A 24600-nucleotide genomic window follows, 5' to 3' on the forward strand; every position below is an offset into this window, starting at 1 on the left:
TACATATGTCTCTACTTTGAGAGATAAAACCTGTATTTGTTTATGGTTCTGTGATAAATAATGAACCTTTATGATGTGAGTTAGCAAGTTTCATTACTGTTTTTAACAAAAAAACATACGTGTATTACTGAATTTCAATATTGGGTGCTGTTTACTGCTTTCTTTGTTTTAGGTTAGAAATGACTAGTTTAATTTGAAAATGTATATATTCGAGCAAAGCAATCGGGGCATATCGGGCTATTTTCCTCTTTTACGCCGTTTTTACTGAAAAATTTGTGAGACCTTTTTGTTCCTGAGCTTTTTCTTTCAAGTAAGAGATGATATGAGAAGAGCGGTCAACATGGTTATTTTTGAGGAAGTGGGACTTCTCAGAACCTCAAGCACTCATAATATGAAGTGAATAAAAAATAGTATTATGATATAAATGAAGACAAGTTCACCATACTAGATGTAGATGGCGAAGATAGGGTATTGCTACAGTTTATTTGCTGAAGACGTCTACTAAATACTTTTTTATTGTATTTCACTTTGGAATTATTCAATTTGTAAAAATAAATAATTTCGGAACACTCTGATCCACTACACGACAGAGAAATGCGTTTTAGATGAAATTTGTTGTGAATATTCTAAAATTTTATCATGGATAAATAAATCATTTATTTTGAAAAGACGTACCTGATATGGCATATCAATATCTGTATTTGCTGCAGTGCATGTGAATTTGGATACAATAAAGGCAATCAGATACGTGGACATAATGGGAGTTTCTTTGAAGGTTGCTGTTTCATAGACGGCACTGAAAAAAGTTACACTCACTCACGGGGAAAAACGTGACAATGCAATATTCCGTATTTGAGTTTTAAGTTTCGTTTGTATGAGAAAATAAATATCAATCCGTCCCAACGTACTTACACAGTAGGTTCTGCTGGATAAAACCACGGTTAATATCACGATGTACATTGAATTATATTCGAAAACATTGATGCAAGATACCTCACAGAGGTTAGTCTTGCTGGTGTTTCTCGTTTATTCAGTAGTAGGTCAATACTGATATCCATCGAATCATTAAATCTCATCAGTATAGAAAAGACCCGACTAGTAAAAACTCCATCCCGTAAACAAAACCCCAAGCACGGAAGTAACACATATACCAATACTCTAACAGAAAACGCAGGAGTGGTTGTTTTTCGCCAGCAATTCCCCAGAACCTACTATATACGTGAATTGGGATTGATGGATGTTTCCGGATTCCATTTTCAATAGTTACTTGTATTCTACTGATCTTGGTTGATATTTTCCATCAGCTAGCAAAACTTTGAGTGGAATGAAATGGATCCCATAACTACTTTCACTAATAGTTCAGTTGGACAATGACTAACTAAATTACGACCAAAAATACTGAACAAATAAATTACAATCATTGTAATAGCTGTTAATCATACTCACTCTCTATCAACTAACGGTGGCCCAACTTGTGGAGCATTACTCAACGCATTAAATCCTCTAGGATAGGTAATACTGATGACGAATCTAGCTTTGAACTTGGGTTCATCAAAACATGGGAAAGCCTTTCTTGCGTAGGTTGCCTGAAACTGTGTGGTAACCAGGTATTCAGGTATGCCATTAGCATTTTTGTAGCTGCTTCTGTATATTCCTTCAAAAACTCTCATACCTAACTGGCCTCTGTATTTTATGGTAATAACATAATTTGTTTGAGGTTGTAACATCATCTTCAACGGTATAGTCAAAATTTCTGTTGTGGTGTTCAAAGATGCATCTCCTATAGCATGTGCTATATTATCCAGTTTCATTGAAATAATTTTCACTGGAGCATGTATTTGTATGCTATCCCTTTTCTCTGTCACTTGAAACGTGATTCGGACGATACCTTCGAAAGATGTTTCATGTCCGTCAAAAACAGCAGCAGGAAAGGTCAAATTTATTTCATATCTCGACGGGATTTGAGTTGTTGGTAAGCGATAACCTCCATCGTTTACTGTTGTTTCGTCTACTGAAATATTGACCAATGGAGATGCCAAGATTTTTGTGAGATACACTATCACTAGACCCAGTGGCAGCATTTTTCATCTGGAAAGTTTTCATTAATATATTCTTCCAACAAATATTTTTTATTTTTTCTCATATACTGTTACATAATGTGTACAACTGAATTATAATTCTGTAATCAATTATAATAACATTGGTTTGAATGCATTTATTTCGATTACTCTGGGAAAAATAAGTTTCATTTATTTTAGCGTATATGATTTCTTATGTTATGGTATGTTATGTTATGCTGATCTACTTCAGCTATACATACAGTGCGAGTCTCTAACATGAAACAAATTCACTAAATCAAAGGTGTTATTTCTTTCGGAAATATGATCGGACACGTCGATTATTATTTTAAATTGCCTTTATTTTAATGTAAAAAAAATATACAGTGTGTCTCAAATATGAGATATGACGTCATCGATAATTTTTTTAAATGACAACCCTGTTTTTCAATGACTTTTATTAAAGTGTTCGAAAAGTTGCACATGCCTGCCAAATTTCAATTTTTTACTCCTTGTCCTCTAAAAGGTATTTAACAAACATTATCTGATTCAAAAAATGAATTCAATTCAATAGTCTTTCTTCAACAAGTGTTCAAAATGTTGTCCATTTACTAACTGACTATACCCTAAACGTAACTGAAACTCGTTTTGAACATTTCTGATTACTTCGCCGGAAATTAACCTACACTCCTGTCTCATTCGTTCTTTTAAATCCTCAATATTTGCCGGTTTGGTCTTAAAAACTTTGCTCTTCAAGTAACCCCATAAAAAAAGTTCAAAGGTGTTAAATCCGGAGACCTAAGTGGTGATTCATAGGGTCCTCTTCTGCCAATCCATCTGCCTGGAAATACATCATTCAGGTACTCACGGACAGGTCTTGCAAAATGAGGAGGCGCGCCGTCCTGTTGAAACCTGATGTTTCTATTCGGAACGTCAGCTTCTATAGGACAAGGGAACAAAATAGCCAAATTTGGAACTAGGTTCTCCTGCAAGAATTCTAAATATCTTGCTCCAGTAAGATTTTCTTGGAAGAAAATCGGTCCTATAACTCGATCACCAACAATCCCTGCCCAATCATTGACTTTTTCTGGATGTTGAGTGTGACCTTCGCTCATCCAGTGTGGGTTACTGTCTGCCCAATAACGACAATTTTGACGATTTACCACACGATTCAACATAAACAGATCATTTTAGGTGCGTTCCTGGAGGATTGTTATTTTATATAGATGAAATTTTTCAGCTTTAAGAACTCTTGCCACTGAAGACTGGCTAATTTTGAGTTCCCTAGCTATCTGCCTAGTGGGGAAATGGGGATTTTCTTTGACAGAGAGAAAAAAATTTGTTTTGACCTCTTCACTGAGCGCACTCAGTGAAGAGGTCAAAATATTTGTTATTTGTTATTTGTTTTTCTTAAATGCCCATTTTCCCGGAATTGTTTTTTGATCTTGCTTACGGTACTTCTCGATATGGGTGGTAAATCAGGATACTTCTCTCTGAATGACTGGGCAACTTCATTTTGTGTTTTTGTCCTATCTCCTATTATTTGTCCTATCTCATCATTAGAATTTCAATCTTATTCAATCTTATTATTCAGTTAAGTACGGCATTTTACTAATGGCGAACAAAAAACTGTGAAACGACTAACAGTTTTTGTTCACAAATATGATTGGAATGCGATACTACTCTCCTTACTTTTTTTGATAACTTTTTCATGACAATGTCACTGTCAGGTATCCCTGACATTCTAAGCATTTATTGAAGGAAGACTATTGAATTGAATTCCTTTTTTGAATTAGATAATGTTAGTTAAATATCTTTCAAAAGACAAGGAGTAAAAAATTTAAATTTGGCAGACATGTGAAACTTGTTGAATCTTTTAATAAAAGTGATTAAAAAACAGGATTGTTAGTCAAAAAAATTATCGATGAAGTCATATCTCATATTTGAGACACACTGTATATTTTTTTTTGCATGAAAATAAGGGCACTTTAAAATACTAATCGACGTGTCTGAGCATATTTCCGAAAGAAACAACACCTTTGATTTAGTGAATTTGTTCCATGTTAAAGACTCGCACTGTTTATGTACTTTTGTTTTCCCAGCCCTAGTGTTATAGATAATATTTTTTAAATGTGATTAACAATATTTCTTAGTGAATGTGAGGTGTTCGGATCTCGATATGCCTGAAAATATGCTTTTCCATTTGAAATTTAAAGTAGATAATGTTGTTTATAGACGTGATAGTGAAAGGAACCGATGAAAAGTTGTATCTCTGTATCTGTAGAGTAGGGAGGGTGAGTGTAGGCCCACAGCACTTAGGCCACATGTAACCCATTGTACATCCTCCCAAGTAGCTGTCCTTCTAGGTCATCGCCTATCCTGTTCTTTCCAGAAAGGTGGACAGGTCACTAGGAGACATCTCCTTTATATCGGCTGGTCTAGACTCGCTTAACACACACTCTCTTATTGACGATAACTCCGGACACTCGCATAGGACATGCCTGAAAGTTTCATTTTCCTGTTCACACATCCTGCATAGAGGTGTGTCCACTAGCCCCATATTATGGAGGTGTTTCCTTAGTTGACAGTGGCCAGTCAGAAATCCTTATGCGTAGGTTTTCCCTAGTCATCGCCAGATATTTCTTTGGTGCCAGCTTCCCAAGGTCGCACAGGGTGATCCTGGTAAGATTGCATCCTTTGATTCCATCTCTCTCTTTTGGGATTGAGCATTGGTGTAACGTTTGATTAGCTCCACAATTGTCGAAGTCATCAGGCCGTAGCTGCCACTGGGTCCTGAAATTCTTAGTCCAGCCGCTTTCTTGGCTAAAGAATCGGCAATGCGATTTCCTTCACTCCTGTCGTGCCCTTCAATCCACCTCAGGATAATGTTATTATCTACAGAGGCTTTGGCTAAATCTTGGTGGTACTCTAGTACTAGCCCTGAGGTAACATGTTGTCTGTTCAAGGCTAATAGGGCTTGTCTGCTATCAGTACAGATTGTTATATTTTTGCCAGAAATTTCTTTCCGGGTTATTTCTTTTGTAGCGATTGATATACCAGCCAGTTCTGTTTTAACCACGCTGGTTTTTTTCCCATTCCCCACGAAATCCTCAGGCTTAGTGATCTGAAGTACACTCCACATCCTGAGCCTTCTTTGGTTTTTGAGCCGTCTGTGGAATTGGAATTTTAACTGATCGTGCGTTAAATAAGAAATTGGACCACATCCAGATTGATCTTAAACAGAATACACACTTCAACAAGCTGGTAGAATAGACATTGGTCGGAAAATGACGAGCAACAATGGTTACCCACCTTACATTATTACCATCTTCCAAAAATGTACCTATCACCCAGAAAGATTAAAATATTGACAAGGCGAGCAGTATCTAGAATGATTCACATGAACAAGACTCACCTATTGAACTTATTCAGTTATTTTCTTCACAGTGTTTACAGATTACTGCTTTCTAATACATCCAATCAAAGTAACATAACGAAAAACAGAGATAAATAAGTAATAATTGATGATATTCCATTGATAGACTTTGTAGTTGGCACATGATGAATATGTTTATATTTTCTCACACGCGCAGTAGCGGAGAATATTACTTTTTCGGGTGGGGTACAAAAGTGTTTGTACACAGAATAAAAATCTGAAATTAATATTATTCCCCCACTCATTCTGGGACTACTCCTGATGAAATGAAAAAGAATTTGTTTCAATTGTAGATTTAAGTGTATATGAGTATCACGATGGATGTATGAATTTTATGTGTGTCAAATCTAGTTCCCACAATGCTAGGTTCTTCTTCTTAGAGTACCAAGGCTTTATCAGCTTTTGAATAAAAATAGCGAGACATTCAAGTATCTCACTGGCGTACTTACAATGATTTCGTTGTGACCGGTCCTCAATAAATTTGTAAATATCTGAGAAATCCAATAGGTTTATTTTTCGTAGACATAAAATGTAGTTCAACACATAAAGATTTGGATATTTTTCTTTTCAAGCAGAAAAATTGTTTTTTTTATTGATTCGTCCGTTGAGGTGTAGTTTATGAAATAAAAATTGTTTATGGCTGTTGGTTGTTAGGGAAATAATATATTTTTAAACAGTATTTCATAACAAATATAATTTATTTGTGAAGTTAGAAAAAACTACATATCATAAAATAAAATGTTCTAAGGGAAACATATATCAAAAATCATAATAACTATTATAGCCATCAGTGAAACTGATAGTGAAATATTGGCCGCCCCTGCAGGAGTTACAGGAGTGACGGGAGCCGTAGAAGTGGTGGAATTATTATTATCTTCGTTAAAATATTGTTCCAAGTCACTTTTGATGTTCGAAGTCCATTTAATATTAGCCTTCACTGAGTCGATAGCAGAAGTTGCTGCAGATTTCATTGATGGATGCAAGGTTTCCAGAGCAACAAATGATTCAAGCTGAAAAAGCAATATGAATTGATTGGATTTCACGAGCCAAAAACTCAAGCAATAATATGTATTCAGACCTAGAAACCGAGTAATAGTCTAAGTATCAGCTAACATGGATTTCCTGAATTCTATTTTTTTTTTGCAAAGACCTTACTTCTTACAAGAGGAAATCATGACAACACATTTTCTCAAAGAGGAATAAGAATTAATTATTTAAGTGCAATTGTATATCACAATTCCGCTTCTGTTGTTGAACAACAGAAAATGCCTATTCATTGTGGTCTTAGTGAGATTTTCACTAAACAGTTTAACAAAAACGCAACACGTGTTTCGCCATTCAATGGCTTCTCCAGGAGTAAAGACACGCCCGAAAAAGCCATTGTATGGCGAAACACGTGTTGTGTTTTCGTAAAACTGTTGAGTGAAAATCTCAAAATAGACTCACAAATAGCATACTCAAATATTAGTGTGTTATTACCAATTTCAGATAGAGCAAGTAATGTTAACGTCTATTCATATTATATTGTAGAAATTTGGGATTGGCGTTACCAAATCATACCACTTCACTGAAAAATACTAAATTTTGCAGAACGAAATTTATACTATATTGTGAAGTAATCATGTTAATGATATCTGATTCAATTTCATATCGAATGTTTCTTCTTTTCAACTATTTGCTGAAAAATTCCATTAACTATCTCAAATTACTCATCCACTGAAATACATTTTTCACGCCAGAACAAAAATACTGTCTTTCGACGCGCATTTCGCTAACCAAGCTAGCATCAACAGGAGATGACTAAAACTCGGAGATTCGTTTCACGCCAGAGGTTTCAATTCCACCTATCAAATCATTTTATTCATTACAATTGCAATTTGAACTCAATGATACCGATCGCTGTCTATAAATCCATGAAAAGAAACCTACGCTATAAATTCCTCCATTAGCATGTTTAACACAATAGACATCATAAACAAGCATGTAAATTCCCAATTAAAAAATTCCACCATGTATTTCAATGCATAGTTCTTCTATATATATATATATATATATATATATATATATATATATATATATATATATATATATATATATAATATTTCCACCAACTCTTGAATCTGATTCATGGATATAATTTGCGTTAATCTGTCTAGGAACCTATGTGCCCATATTTGAAGCGGAAATCAACGCTACTAATTTGTAGGGAGACTGGCAGAAACCAACCTCCCACATGTATCGGATTAGCCAACGACTTTGGAAGTTCTTGGCACCCTTCGAGCAACTAAGACGTTGATCGGTGGGATCAACCCGTCGATAAAAAAATTCAACTAATTGTCTCTAGTCTGGTCATAGGTTAGGTTGGGTTAGGTCTAAAGTGAGTGTGTCTATTCGACCCTCCACTGCAACCCGCAAGGGTTTATTGTGGCTCACACCTCATCACACTCTGCCAAATAAACCGAGCTTCTTAACGAAGCCAACTAGTTTGTATGGTACGTGGTCTTTCAGGTCAGATAGCAACACGGCTTTGCCGAATTTTAAAAACAGTATTCGGTACCCAGTGGGGCAGGCACAAAGTATATACTCTGCTGTTTCATCATTTTCCAAACAATGGTGACACAGACTGTCATCCGACAGTCCATGTCTCTGCATATGATGGCTCAAATGGTGACCTGTGAGAAGGCCTGTTAGACATCGTAGTTCATCCCTACTGTAGTCCATTAACTGATTGGTATCAAGCTACGAGGGGTGAATGAACGCCTTGGAGTGAGCCAATCCTGGAAGATTCTGCCAGAAGTCCATAAAGTCTTCTTGCCATCCAGGTGTTCAATGTTTGTTTGGCAAAACATAAAGCGATACCAATGACAGGTTCTGGTCCGATGAAGCTGCTCTGGTCATAGGACCAGAATCCATTATTGGCATCGCTTTATGCTTTGCCAGACAAACATTGAACATATGGACTACATAAATGGTTTCTTTCAAGAAATTCAGTCAACCTTCGAAGTATTTTACTAAACAAATGTTAGACTACAGCACGAATGACCTGCGTTGTCTAACAGGCCTACTCAAATGTCACTGTCGTGTAAGCCACCATATCAACCTCACCTTCCCCTCTTCGGTCAGAATCAGGTTTTCGGTGTTTGCTTCAGCTTCACTCTGCTGACCTGAAAAATCACTCACCAATAAGATAACAAGCTTCGTCAAGAAGCTCTACTCATTTGGCCAAGAATAGATAAATATACAATAAACCTTCGACAGGTTGTAGTGGAGGTTCGAATAGATCCCTTTCTTTTGGACCTAAACTATACTCTGCATCAAAAACCTTTTCGAGCTGTTCTCGCTGCGGACCGAATCAGTGTTTTATCCAGTTTCACTCTGCTGACCTGAGAGATCACTCACCAGTAAGGTAACAAGCTTCATCAAGAAGCGGTACTCATTTGGCCAAGTTTGAATAGATAAATTCACAATGAACCTTTGATTGGTGGTAGTGGAGGTTCGAAAAGATGCATTTCTTCTGGACCTAACCTATACTCTGCATCAAAAACCTTTTCGAGCTGTTCTCGCTGCGGACCGAATCGGTGTTTTATCCAGTTTCACTCTGCTGACCTGAGAGATCACTCACCAATAAGGTAACAGACTTCATCGTGGGGCTGTACTCATTTGGCCAAGTTTGAATAGTTGTGAGACACAATAAACTTATGAGGGATTGTAATGGAGGTTCGAATAGATTCATTCCTTTTGAACCTAACTTAACCTAACTTATAGTCTGCGTCAATAACCTTCTTGAGCTATTCTGGTATATGAAAAAGGTTATTTCGTATCGTACTGAAATTAATAACATATCCCAAAATACGGTTATTAGGAAATACTTTCGCTAAAATTCAGCTTCTCCAACACAAAAATGTGTGCTGTTACTGCTAATACTTCGGTACCTTTTTCACTTGATCATCTCTACTTAATCGGGCTGCGACGTTGGCAATCAAAGATGCTGCTTCTGGATAGCTGAAATAATAACATTTTGAGAATATTTCAATGCAAAATGTAGAACAGAAAACACTTACTACTGGTAGATTTTTTGATGATTTTCCACCAGATAGTCTAGTGCTACATCAACGCCTTCTGGGTTGGAAGAGTATACTGATGACCAAACAGTTGGCAATTCTTGGGTACGAATTCCAGATGAACCGTTTATGGAAAGATCCAAATACCTGAATGAATTATGAAAAATCGATGTTAGGGATAATAACATAATATTGAGAACATAGTCAAACTTCAACTTTTGTAATCTATGAAGTAAAATCATCAAAAAAATATTTTCTTTGCCAATCGCCACTAAGTCAGTCTTTGATCAGCCACTTTTTGAAGCCTCTGTAGCTCTAAAATTTTCTTCGTGATTCATTTATCATTTTTCTGAAAAGAGTAAAATTATCAACCAAATTTACTGGGCAACTTTCCACATCGCATCTAAAAAAAATTAATATTTCGTATTGAATCTCGAAAACATCCATAATAACTACTTTCCTGTTGGATCTGCCTGTTGTTAGTGCTTATATATGCCAATGGATGTCTTGGGAGTATTCTCAAAGTAACGCGACACCTAGAACGATCAAGAAACACAAGTAGAGTCGAGCGCGACTTTGGCCAGGTCGCAATCTATTGATGAAGAGCAGCGGCGGACGGCATTATTTTTTTCAGAGAATAATTCACAACAATATATTCATTATAACTTGATCAATGTCAAAATTAGTATATTTCTGCATAGCTTATACAAAACTCAATGCCACGGAGCGTTATTGAAGGCAATTGAAGCATACCCGATTAGTATCGGATTTCTTCATACTGCTAAACAAGACTGCGATCACTTTTACCCCGTATCCTTCAAAATTCATAACCTACTTTTATACTCACTTTTTCAGAAGATTTGTGTTATTTGTACACCCAAGAGTGGACAAAATCGTCACTTGTTCAGTGGACAGTGATGTGTTCTGGTACTTGTCCCACATAAATGTCCAGTCCGATTCGACATCTTCACTGTATCGTAGACCATAGCAATAAACTATGGATTTTCGGTTTTTATCCACACTGAAATCAAGAAAATTGAATTCAAATGTTAAATTTTTTAAAAACAAAATCAAGAAGTTTCGCTCTTACTTCACAAGTGGACAAGAAATTTCCAGTGAGTTGCTTTATTATCAAATATTGCTTTTGATGGGGTGACAATAAAGCAGACGTTATAGCAACATAACTTTATGAACGTGAACATAAGAAATTCTATTGTAATAATCATCATTTGGGGTAGTATTCTTTGGAAGCCTGAAAAATGTTTGATTTTTTGGTCATGTCAAAGACAACAAATGTGCTAGATGTATTAAACATTTTCCTCACAGCAAATCACCTACTACTTAATATTGACAAAACTCAAATAATTCACTCCGCAAATAAATCCTTGCCAGAGTTAAATACCTTTGAATATAATGATCAAAATATTAACATATGCAATCAGGTTAAATTTTTGGGACTCTTGATAGATAGGCGACTGGACTGGAAAAATCACATAGACTACTTATCAAAAAATACTGAAAAATATTGTTATGAATTAAGAATACTGACAGAACATGTCTCAACCGAAGCTGCCCTGTCTGCATACCATGCTTTTTTCAATCTAGGATAAAATATGGAATTATATTTTGGGGAAACTCTGTTGATATCTCTAGGATACTCATACTACAAAAAATGTATCAGGTATATCTATAAGATGAAAAAAAAGATGGCTGCAGAGAAGCTTTTATAAGGAGCAAAATTGTAACTTTGATAAATCTCTATATATATGAAGCAGTAGTATTTGTAACAGAAAATAACAGAATGATCTTATAAATGATAATGCAACTAAACATACATACAGAGAAATGTCAAATATAGTGTTATAAACATTTAAAATAAATTTCCACTCACTCTAAGAAATCTTCCAATTTCAACAATGAAATTTCGTTTGAAGAACTACCTCGTAGAAAAACCTTATTGTAGCTTGCAGGAATTCTTAAATGATAGTATACTAACTATATGAATGTTATTTATGTATGCCTGATTTTATTTTTTTTTTGTCTCAAAACTGCTTGTGTGATAATATTGATTATGTATCTGAAGCTTTGATTTGTTATTCAGTTGTTATTCATTACTGACATGTTCCACACTCATCGGAGTTTATATATGTACATTATATGTAACCGGAGCAAATAAAGATCTATCTATCTATCTATATTGGTCACGTCTATATTGTCATTAGATATAATAAGTTCAAATTGAAGGGGGTATATTTTTAAGAGGGATCAATTTCTGGAAAATAAAGGTTTTAGCTTTCTACGTTTCCATCTTTTTACAAAAAAATTGGGAATCTCCAGAGAAAGTAGTCAGTTTCACGGGTTTTTGTCCAGTTTGTATCCGAAAGTTACCTCTTTGCATGATCTACACAACTTTGTATACAGTTACTGAACTGAAATTCTTTAGAAAATTTCCAGTTTTTTTTGTATGAAGATGTAGATGTATAAGGCTAAACACTTTCTTTTCCAAAATTCTCTTCTTAAAATATACCCCTTTCAGTTTGACTTTTTTGGCTGGGATTTCGATTTCGAGAAAGCGAATAAATGACATTACACACTAGCATTTATTACATAAGTAGAATAAACTCATTGGTGACATGAAGTTGTAATTTTCCGAATGAATCAAGTGCATCGTCTTATAATGTTATCCAGATTTGGTGCTGAAGAGACATTAAGGCAAGTGTCTTACGGCGAAACATCGGATGTCCACCAGTGAGGATGACAGTGTTCCATGTAAGTGGAATTTCACCTCTTTCATTCACTATATTGTGTAGCAATCCTGTGAACGATAGCTGATTCAACTCCATCATGAATGTTTGGAATACAAAATGAATAGAGAAAATTGTTTTTGTATATATCAGTGTTCATATAAAAGTATTTGTTCCGAAAATATTTTTCTTTCGTGTCATTCAATGTTTATATGAAAATAGTTATTTTGAAAGGGCTTTTCCTCCAGTTTGTGTCTGAAAGTTACATATTTGCATGATCTACACATCTTTAAATTGAGTAACTTTTTTGAAATTGCTTCTTTCCTTCCTTCGATAGTTTCCCACATCTTTTTGTATGAAAATGGAGAATTAGAAAGCCAAAACATTTCTTTTTCAAAATATAATTAGTATGGGAGGTTGGTAACTGGGCGTTTCGATGTGGGTGCTTTGTTCGCTCTCTCAATCGACCGATGTGTGAGTCGGTCGTTCAACCCGCAAGCTGAACGATCGATTTTAACTTGCCATCATCCAACCCGTGTTAGAAATCACACGTTAAAAGGTAAGTCTTCGTTTGTCCTCAGCTCGCACAAATTTCGACTTCTGAGAGTTGTCGTTCGTAGGGGTGAGACAGTTGGTTGGTAATATATATATATATATATATATATATATATATATATATATATATATATATATATATATATATATATATATATTTCAGTTAGTGTCAACGAGGATCGATGTCTCAAATTTTAAAATTTTCGTACAGAGTATTATGAAATAAATTGAATATGCGATAATAAAAACCCATCAAAAACTCATAGAAGCGGTCAATTATCTTACCTTTTTCCGTCTTTGAAGTCTTTGAACAAAACCTTGGCAGTATTCAAGCAATTTGCTTTTGCCAACTTGCAAGCTCTTCTCAACACCAAAACAAGCTTAAGAGTATAAATTTGATCATATTCTGTCAAGTCTGTGAAAGACACAGAACGGTACACTCCCTCCATCAAATCCAACATCAGCGATTCAACCTTTTTTCCTAGAACAGACCCTTCTCCCAATCGTACCGTCAAAAAGTTCAAACCGCCAAGAGCAGAGCTCCAGGGGTAATAGTCCGTCTCGTTTTTCAAATAGTTCAGAATTTTTAATACTTCCGAATACTTGAGAATGCCGGCTCTAGCAAGATTTAGAGAGTCGTCTACGATCTGGGCTCTGTTGAGGACGTCAATTTGCGTGTGGTCCGTGCGTAAGGCTCTCTCGATTCTGCTCCACAAACTGGAGTCGTAATTGACTCTGTAGTAGGCTGGAAAAATAAGTTATCAGATTAGTGATTGCAAAATGAACTGTTCGAAAATCCCTCTCTGAAACATCACTGTAGGCAGTGGTTTAGAGAGTGCATTGCCTTTGCTCTTCAACAGACCACAAATTGCTCACTTTTCGATTATACAAGAATATATAATTTAAATATCAGCGGTGTCATCAGCTCCTCACCGTCAGCGGTCATGGAGAACCTTCTAGATCTACCTCCTCTCCACATGTAGCATAAACTGGACAAACATTTTTGTGTTCAGAAATCAAACACACGAACATTATTTTTAACATACATGAATTTTCGGAAATACTAATTATATTACACAAATAATGGTGCCATCAGTACCACACCGTCAGCGGCTATGGAGATCCTTCTAGGTCTACCTCCTCTTCAAATTAATTGCTCCTGGACAGAGACTATATGGAATGCATATAGACTTCTGCACATTGCCAATTGCACAAATCAATTTAATGCAGAGTGCAACAGACTGTTGGTTGACACTGGAAGTCACAGCATTCTGGAAATGACCTCTGACTTCATGCCTCCAACTCTCATCTACAATCTTCCTTATAAAGTAATGTTTCCGAGTAGAGAGGACTGGATCTTCTGGGAGAAGGAAATATTAAGAGCAGATAGTTGTTGGTTCACAGATGGATCAAAAACACCTTTCGATTCCGGTGCAGGTGTTTTCAGTCGCAGACCCATGACTGTATTTCAAAGGAAAATTTACTCTATTGAATTGTGTGCGGGGAGACTGGAAGATTCCAACATCATACACAAGTCAATAGGAATATTCTCGGACAGTCAAGCAGCGTTGGAAGCTCTTGGCTGCTACCGAGCAACGTCTAAATTGATAGCAAATTGCTAAAAACCACTCTCCTCAATAGGAAGACTCAACAGATTGTTTCTGGTCTTGGCCTGTGAGGTAATGAGGCTGCTGACTCCCTTGCAAAGGAGGGTGTTGCAAGTAGCTTCATCGGACCAGAACCTGTCATTGGCATCGATTTACGCTTTGCCAAATAAAGATTGAACACCTGGATGGCAAGAAGATGTATATAGACTTCTGGGAGAATCTTCCAGGATTGGCTTACTCCAAGGCGTTTAGTCACCTCTCGAAGCTTGATACAAAGCAGCTGTTGGACTACAGCAGGGATGAACTACCATGTCTAACAGACCTTCTTTCTGGTCACTGTCATTTGAATCATCATATTATTATACAGAGACTCGAACTATCGGAAGAGAGTGTGTGTCGCCTCTGTTTAGAAAATGATGAAACAGCAGAGCACATACTTTGTGCCTGCCCAGTGGTGCCTGCCCAATGTGGCATGAGCTGTGTGGTACGTAACACACCACGACGCTCTTGGATCTCGTGTGGATTGGTATCGTCCCAAATTCGTTTTGAAAATATTGATTCATCTGTATCACAAGTTATTCACTTTGTTGTGTTTATTCATTGGTCGTTCTTATACACTGTAATTATAGTTTTACGTGAAGTTTTGATGAATAAATTATATTACTACATAAAACACAGTCGTTTCCCGTTGTCTGTCCCTATATATGCTTAGATCTTTAAAACTTTGCGATATATTTTAAAGCGAGTTTTTTAATAGATGATTTAAGAGGAAGTTTTATATGTGAATAACATGCATAATATAGTAAAAAAACATTGATAATTTTACAGGTTTCTGATGTGATGGCAAACCACTCTAACAGAGTATCATTACGGACATATATATTAACTATCTTCGAAAATATTCATTCAAATATATGTTGTAAGAAGCCATATATATATAGTTATATATATATATATATATATATATATATATATATATATATATATATATATATATAGAAATACGGAATAATGTTGGGGATGCAGTCAAAATTGCTGGGCTGTTGTTTAAAGAATACTCTTTGTTATATGGTCGAGCTTTCGAGAATGTTTATTCCCTTTATCAAGACATCTACAATAAATTGATAACATTGAAGCAAAATTGTAAAACAATAGATAAAAAGTACTTACTAACTTGAGGTTATAGTAAAAAGTCGAAAATTTTTGTGTTTCTCAGTGAAATTTTCGACTTTTTACTATAACCTCAAGTTAGTAAGTACTTTTTATCTATTGTTTTACAATTTTGCTTCAATGTTATCAATTTATTGTAGATGTCTTGATAAAGGGAATAAACATTCTCGAAAGCTCGACCATATAACAAAGAGTATTCTTTAAACAACAGCCCAGCAACCAGCAATTTTGACTGCATCCCAACATTATTCCGTATTTCTCCTTAACTAGTCAGTCAAGACTACCCATCGCTTTATATATATATATATATATATATATATATATATATATATATATAAATCAAAAATTAAACAATTTGTGGACACAACACTCCAAAAAGGGGGGGCAAACCGCGGACACGTGTTTCTGGCTATTGGCCTTATCAGCGCGGTGCAGCCAAGTGTAAAGATGGGCAACACTTGTTTGCCGAAATCAGAAAACAACACAAACGCACGGAGTCAACAACAGGAGCCAACCGCACATTTGTGGTTCCAGTTAGAAGACCTAGAATTCCCAGGCTACATCTAACATGACCACGGAGGCAGCTATAGCTACCTGCGTGACATCCGGGTCCAGGATATAAATACAAATATAGATTTTATCGAGTGTGCATGATATAAATCAAAAATTAAACAATTTGTGGACACAACACTTCAAAAAGGGGACTGCACCGCGCTGATGAGGCCAATAGCCAGAAACACGTGTTCGCGGTTTGCGAGTATATATATATATATATATATATATATATATATATATATATATATATATATATATATATATATATGTATATATATATATATATATATATATATATATATATATACCCACTTATGTTTCGCAGCTATTTTTATCAAGTACTTTCTTGGTTTTTCTCATTTTGTCTTCAATCGAGGACCGCCTGTCCGGTACTGACGATGCCTAATAGGCTGAAACAGCTGTATACCGGTGGCTCTTAAATTGAAATTAATATGGCTTCTTACAACATGTATTTGAATGAATATTTTCGAAGATAGTACAGATTTGAAATGCAGGGACACACTGGTTGCGGCGATACCGGCCGGAGGGCGGCGACGCTTGCCTACAAATAGCGCTACGCTCTACAGCACTTCATGATTGGCAGGGATCCCACGCGTTTATATGTATATTTAGTAAAGGCATTGTATCCATGCCGAGTCGTGGCGGCTTGCTAGTTAATATATATGTCCGTAATGATACTCTGTTAGAGTGGTTTGCCATCATGAAAAAACGAGTTATTTGAGGTGAGACTCATAGTTTCAGAAAGTATATTAGTGATGGTAGTTTCAGATAAAAACCATTGCTCTTCCAGTCTTTGAATCTCACTCAAATGTTTCACTTACCACTTTCCTTGTTATTCAAAATGATCCACGAATTGGTCTCTAGCACATTGGGGATGGTCTCTGTAGTTCCAGGTTTCAGCCATATTTTTGGAGAAACAGATTCAAATTTGTTGGGATCACTCGATACTGTATAAGATATAGGTACATACCACTGGGTATCATCCTCTCCAGAGTAAAGGAATCGTTTCTGGAAAATTAGTGTATTTCAAAGGACTGCATTCTTCAAATTTGAAGGTATAGATCTGTCCCTGCTCATGTAAACAAACTGGTCGATTTTAATAACATTTCAATAACGATAGAGAATATTTTTCAAACACAGAAACGGCAAATGAACTGGACATTGTGTCTTTGACTGAACCAAATGGCATAACTAACTTCTATCTTCTTTAAGGCAAGAGACGTAATCAAGCTAATGTTATAGCGCAGTCCTCAGCTATTGTAAATGATATTCATCATAGTTGGTACACCTATGTCGTTCAAAAATTTAAAGATTTCCACGAATCTATGAATACCATTCTGTGCGAATGATTGCTGTGTCTCCATTCTATAATCTCAATCTCTCATTGGCTTGCGCAAAACACTAAAAGCCTTTTAAGAGAGCTGGTATTTTGTGTTTCCTCTCAAAGAATTGATTCGTGAATACTGATGAAAACAAATACGTGAAATTGTCATCAAATGTTTCAAATTTGAATATTTTTTTTGTTAGTATTACCTGCGATAAAACAACATCATTTCCACTTGAAGTCACCGTCACTAAAGGAAAGCCAGCATGAATGGTCCAATTGGTCATAATTTCTGATACGTTCAATTGTAAATAGTGAGGTTGTAAGGCCAACCATAAGTCTTCTGGAACTGCGGATTTGTTTGCCCTGTATGAATCCATAAAAATTTGAGTTTCGTGATCGATTATTTGATTTTCAAATACATCAATAGACATACATTTTAGGGACACATAATAGTTTCAATGGGAGAGTTCATGAGCAGAAAGCAAAAAGAAGACGATTCACTCAGTTCTGGCACAAAAGCAACTCCACTTGTGACCTACTCACTTTGTATTTAAATAACTACGAATACCATTATAAAAGTTATCTGTTCCCATAAAATTTTCTACCATTCTGAAAATAGCGGCACCTGAAATAACCACCATTTGAAAATTTCTCATGGAATACTAGAATAATCGATGATTGAAACTGACAGAGAATAATAATAGTGATAAATGACTCCGTTCTTTGATTGAACAAGTTACAGGATTAAAAAAATGAAGAGTATCTCGGTGGAAGGCGTTCAACTTGCGCTGTTTTTCAACTCAAACTTTCAAAAAATAATTACAAAGTATGTACTGAATATGAACCGAATATGTACTAAACATCATGAAATGCGTAGAACATTCAACTGTTCACAGTATACTATACAGGGTGTCCCTGGACTTCCTCTTTTCCTCTCGGGAATGTATAGATGGGGTCAAAATATCACCAGTACTCCACATAACTTTTTTTTCTAAAATCCTTCGTTACCAAGTAACGGGCCCTCGAAGTTACAAAATGAAAAATGTTTTTCTTTGATAACTTTTCAAGTGAATATTCAAAATCATCCAAATTTTGGTAATTGACTAAACAAATGAATTCCGTCGATGAGCTTTCATGCAGGAGTCAGTTGTTTTGCTACAAAGTCAGGAACGGACTACCCCCGATGGTCCACACCCTAAAACTTTGAAATGACAGATATTTTTCAATATTTTTCAACAAATTAAGGTTACTTGGACAATTTTATGAATAAAAGTACTCGTGTGGAAAGTCGATCGGAGCAACGAGTCTTGATAAAAATGTAGTTTCACTCGACGACTTCAAACCCGCTCGTCCACCATTATTTGAAATGAATAATTATCAAAGCAGAAATAATAATGATAACGTTAATTCAACAACATTTATCCTGAGATGTCTACCATTATTCGAAAATATTAGTTTTTAAGGAAAATGAAAATGATAGGTAAAATGTTCATAACGAATTTTTATAATGCAAACACGTTTAACTAACGAAACTCAAGAGCCTCAAGAGCAAACAGAAATGAAAAATCCGCTACAGAAACTGCTCGATATGACCACCTTCTCTCTCTATACATTTTCTTAGTCTGCAAGACACCCTCTCTGTACTTGAAATTCCAGTGTCGTTTCGTATGGCTTCACAATGTAATGTTATTCTATTCAACAATGCATCTCTTGTGTGAATAGGTGTAGCGTAAACAAGGCTTTTTAGATGCCCCCACAGAAAGAAATCCAATGGATTTAAATCCGGAGACCGCGATGGCCATGAATATGGCCCACCTCTACCAATCCATCTATTGTGGAAAATATGGTTCAGATGGTCACGCACAATCAAACTAAAATGAGGAGGAGCGCCATCATGCATAAACCACATATCTCTTCGGGTTTGCAATGGAACATGTTCCAAAAGTCCATTCAAATCGTTCTGAATGAACTCCAAATAACGTTCTCCATTCAATCGGTCCTGTAGAACGAATGGTCCTATAAGATGGTTTCCTATGATACCAGCCCAAACATTCACGTTGAATTTCCGTTGGTGTTTGGTTTGCAATATCCCATGGGGATTTTCTTCGGCCCATATATGGAGATTATGAGAGTTGATAACTCCATCTCTACTGAAACCTGCTTCATCAGTGAATAAAACTCGATTAATAAAAGTTATATCCTCTCTTTGCCTATCCATGAACCAATTGGCAAATTCTAGTCGTGCTGGAAAATCTTGAGGTGTCATGGCATGTACCTTCTGGATGTGAAATGGGTGGAGCAGTTGTTCCCTAATTATTCTATGAATAGTGGACTTGGATGTATGGAACTGTTCTGATAGATTTCTGATGCTCATTGAAGGATCATCAGCGACGGCTTCCAAAATATTTTCCTCCAATACAACGGGCGCTAGGAGCGCCCTCACCACCTCGTTTTGGCAAAACTGTACCTACAATAATATCGAAATAAAACAACGTGCTCAAATTAATTATCAATTATTACATACCTATCTCCCTCAAGCTGCGATCGACACGCTCGAATGTTTCTCTTGACGGTACCGTTCGATTGGGAAAATGCTCGGAATACAGACGACGAGCTTCTGCAGCATTACAAAATGCTCGTCCATAAAATACATGCATATCTGCATATTCATTGAATGTAAACTGTTCGGCCATATCAAAAAAATTCAAAATATCCTATAGAATATTGACAATACAATGATAGTCATATGACAACGCACCACTCAACAAAACAAAATCGCATTCCAGTTTCTCATTTTTTATCAAAACTTTCTAAAAGGTTTTTTTGTCAACATCTGTGAAAGAAATATTATTCCTTGAGTATTTTTCACCTGATCATGTGCAGCCGTTTTTGTAGTTCATTCGTTTGCTTTTTATTAGTATAGTAAATATTTTTTCCGATGTGCGTTTTTTCAGCTAAATTTAGATTCGTGTTAAAGAATTTTTCCTATAAAATTATAATTATCAGTGAAACTCCTCAACGGTTTAGCTGTGAAGAAGAATTTGAAACATTCAAATGTTGAGTTTCATGAGATTCAGATAACTGAGATTGAGATAACACGAAACGTGATTATTCCACACGTATTATGTACTTACAAAATATGGAATGAATTCGATATTTCATAGTAGAGTAGCTTGTTAGTTTAAAAACACCACGAATCTACAGAACTTGATATTTCTTTTGAAAAAATATCTGCTATCACAATTGTGACTTAAACTTCCATATAGGTACTGTACTTTTTGTTTACGACCTCATTTTAGCATACTTTGTATTATTCCTGTTATAAATGTTGTTGAATTAACGTTATCATTATTATTTCTGCTTTGATAATTATTCATTTCAAATAATGGTGGACGAGCGGGTTTGATGTCGTCGAGTAGAACTACATTTTTATCAAGACTCGTTGCTCCGATCGACTTTCCACACGAGTACTTTTATTCATAAAATTGTCCGAGTAACCTTATTTTGTTGAAAAATGTTGAAAAATATCTGTCATTTCAAAGTTTTGGGGTGTGGACCATCGGGGGTAGTCCGTTCCTGACTTTGTAGAAAAACAACTGACTCCTGCATGAAAGCTCATCGACGGAATTCATTTGTTTAGCCAATTACCAAAATTTGGATGATTTTGAATATTCACTTGAAAAGTTATCAAAGAAAAACATTTTTCATTTTGTAACTTCGAGGGCCCGTAACTTGGTTACGAAGACTTTTAGGAAAAAAAGTTATATGAAGTACTGGTGATATTTTGACCCCATCTATACATTCCCGAGAGGAAAAGAGGAAGTCCAGGGACAGCCTGTATACTTTTCCAGGAATGAACCTGTTACGAAAACTCTCGAAAACTACACAAGCGCTACAGGAAAATCCTTGAGGCGCTTTAAAAGCGGTGCCTGTGCCAAAGTAGCGATTCACGTTGGATTTGAACCGCTGGAGATTGAATTCATTTCAATCTGTCTATTGACTTTCCGTTCTTGAATTTTTTTTTTTTTTTTGGTTAGGCCGAATATGATCAATTGGGGATCATTTTAATGAGCTTGTACTCTTAATTAAGAATTAATTTGCATAAAAATAGCATTAAATGCAATATCATATAGTCACCTTTGTTGTAGGAAATCGTGCTAAATTTTCTGGAAACCTCCGAAGGAGTTGCTGCTCTAGAAGTCAGTGCAGTGGAGTTGACGGTCGAGTCAGACACGAATGCGCTCTGTTGTTGATCGATAACAAACTGTTTGTCCATCTCGAAATGATTCAGCTTCGATACCTGGAAAGAACAAAACAGCCATGACCGTAGCTTGAGGAGCTTATGGATCTATCTTGGTACTTCGAGTATCTGTAAAAACTTACCTTTGTAATCGCGAAGTACTCAAAAAATCTGGCGAATCCTTCGTTGAGGAAGGTGTAGTCCCACCATTCACATGTAACCAAGTTTCCAAACCACATGTGTGTAAATTCGTGAGCAACGGTTTCAAGAATACTTTGTTTAAATGCATTTGAAGATTCGTTTTCATTCCAGAGTAATGCTCGTTCCCTAAAACAAGTTTCATTCAATATGACGAATATGAAACTACCATTGATATACAGGGCTTTTCATGATGAGCGTTAATTAGCCGTTTCTGGCAAACTATTCAACGTATTAACCTGAAAATTCCACAGTATGCATAAGTCAATATGACCTACACGCCTAAAATATTTTAGACGAAGCGGCGTTGTCGCTTCTACTATAAAGTAGCGGCTTCTTTGATTTTTCAAATGGAACACCTCGTATATAATATCATATTATGATTCATTATCACTTTGTTAACAAATTCATATACTATTTTCCCATACCTATCTATTACCGTTTAGGAGATATAAATTAATTTCGATATTTTTTTTACCAAACATGAACTTTTATAAATGCTGATAATCTTGAACTCTCTTGCACTAAAACGATCAAATTTGAAATAGAGTGGAGTGATACTATGAGGATCTTCACTCCGAGTAATATTTTCATTTGCCTCATACAGGGTCTTCAAAAAATGCAGATTCTTTAATCTCATGAAAAAATGAATGAAACTCATTTTTTTCAAATGGAACACCCTGTATATTTCAACATTGTTGAGCTCTACATCCAATTTTAGATTGACTTTGTTCAGATAATACTATTTCTATTTTGAACCGTTTTCTAGATAAACTGTTTCAAACGAAAATTGACATGGTTTCCTTGTTCATCACTCATTTTTGTAAAACAGATTTCGTTTGAAGTTTCTCAATTAGTCACAGATAATACAATGAAAAGATGAATATTAAAATAATCCTCAACCATCGAATGAAACTTCTCTTCAAACAATAGTTTTATCAACGCTGAAACACGAACTGAAAATAATAAACCCATAAATTAATAAGTTAATTTAATCGTCAGTGTATTTCAGAATATGTTCAAACACATCTCCACCTCTACTTCAACAAACATGTAATCTCTTCAAAAGATTGTCATGTGTAGCGCTTCTGATCAAGTCTGGAGTCAAACTATTGAAAGCAGTTGTAACCATCGATTTCATATCTTCCACTGTTGTTATTGGAGTAGAGTAAGCCATATTTTTAATGAAACCCCACACGAAATAATCTAATGGATTGCCATCTGGTGTTCTAAGAGGCCAACGAAAAGGTCCATTATTACCAATCCATCTGTCTTCGAAGATTTCGGTTGAAGCTTAGCTGAATGAATGAGAATTATGGGGTGGAGCACCATCTATTTGGTACCATACACGTTCTCTTCCTGGTCTATTATTTAAAATCATTTGAATTCCATTCCTCAGTAAATCTTCATATTTTGATGCATTCAAATTATCATCATAAAACTCGATATAAAAAATTGACCCATTCTTTATGGCACAAAATACATTGAATTGCCATCTTTCTTGAAAACCCCTTTGGCGGACAACATGGGGATTTTCTGGCGCCCAATAATGACTGTTGTGTCTATTGAAAACTCAATTTTTTGTGAATTTGGCCTCATCTTTCCATATGATATTGTCAAGGAAATGTTCATCCTTTTGAGTCTTGACAAGTAACCATTCAAAGAATTCCACTCTACGAGGTAAATCAGTCCCTTTCAAATGTTGGTAGAACTTATAGGGATGCCATTTATGCATATTAATCTATCTCCCTCTCAGCCTCGTGCAGAGAAACACTTGGAAATGCATGAAAGTATCCCAAAACTGTTATCCATTGTCATCATCATCCACTTTAGTTTTCTTACGAATGATTTTTGGACAGAAGGTTCCATTCAACCTACAGTTTTTTAGTAGTCGATTTATCACATTATTATGCGGCTTCGGAAGTTGTGGAAATCTTTCATGAAATAGGTACTCGGCATGTTCTACTTTGCACTCACCATAAATTATTATTAAATTCAAGAGATCTTCATTACTGTAACCTAATCTTGACATTATTCTATTATAATTGGTAGCTATCACAATCAGTCAAAACCTCCAACGAAAGTCTGACGTTAAATAATTGGTTTATTTATTTTTCCAAAGCACACTATTAAAAAATATTAATGTGCACTGTTGTAAGTTAGAGACCAATACCTCAATGTATACAAATTGTAACTTTTTCTAAGGTAGGTACATACCAATTTCGAATTGACTGATCTGAGAGTTGAAAAACTGGATCAAAAAGAAATATTACTAAGTATAAAAAAAATGTTGAATATCCAAAATGAGTGATGAATTCAAAAAAACGAGCAAGAGAACCACGTTAGTTTCCGTTTGAAACAGTTTATCTCGAAAACGGTTCAAAATAGAAATAGTATTATCCGAACAAAGTTGATCTAAAATTGGATGTAGAGCTCAAAAATGTTGAAATATACAGGGTGTTCCATTTGAAAAAATTGAGTTCCACTCATTGTTTCATGAGATCAAAGTATCTGCATTTTTTGAAGACCCTGTATGAGGCAAATAAAAATATGACTCGGAGTGAAGATCCTCATAGTATCACTCCACTCCATTTCAAATTTGATCGTTTCAGTGCAAGAGAGTTCAAGA

General features: G+C 35.6%; 1 protein-coding gene across 1 annotated transcript in view; it reads right to left on the reverse strand.

Moving 5' to 3' along the window:
• The window catches only part of LOC111510823 (uncharacterized), a 74841-nt gene that overhangs the window by 16425 nt on the left and 33816 nt on the right, over positions 1–24600 (reverse strand). Inside the window, exons 5-16 of the mRNA XM_074182834.1 lie at positions 21917–22100; positions 21671–21833; positions 18077–18158; positions 17740–17896; positions 17028–17214; positions 13139–13598; positions 10402–10575; positions 9555–9701; positions 9426–9495; positions 6243–6503; positions 1447–2084; positions 676–796 (exon numbers count right to left, since the gene is read on the reverse strand). Coding sequence (XP_074038935.1) covers positions 676–796; positions 1447–2084; positions 6243–6503; positions 9426–9495; positions 9555–9701; positions 10402–10575; positions 13139–13598; positions 17028–17214; positions 17740–17896; positions 18077–18158; positions 21671–21833; positions 21917–22100 — 2644 coding nt within the window. The remainder of the gene's footprint in view (positions 1–675; positions 797–1446; positions 2085–6242; positions 6504–9425; positions 9496–9554; positions 9702–10401; positions 10576–13138; positions 13599–17027; positions 17215–17739; positions 17897–18076; positions 18159–21670; positions 21834–21916; positions 22101–24600) is intronic.

Source organism: Leptinotarsa decemlineata, unplaced genomic scaffold (assembly GCF_025532065.1).
Source record: "Leptinotarsa decemlineata unplaced genomic scaffold, Ldec_3_MD MMD2_tig00026330_RagTag_RagTag, whole genome shotgun sequence".
NCBI classification, from domain to species: domain Eukaryota; kingdom Metazoa; phylum Arthropoda; class Insecta; order Coleoptera; family Chrysomelidae; genus Leptinotarsa; species Leptinotarsa decemlineata.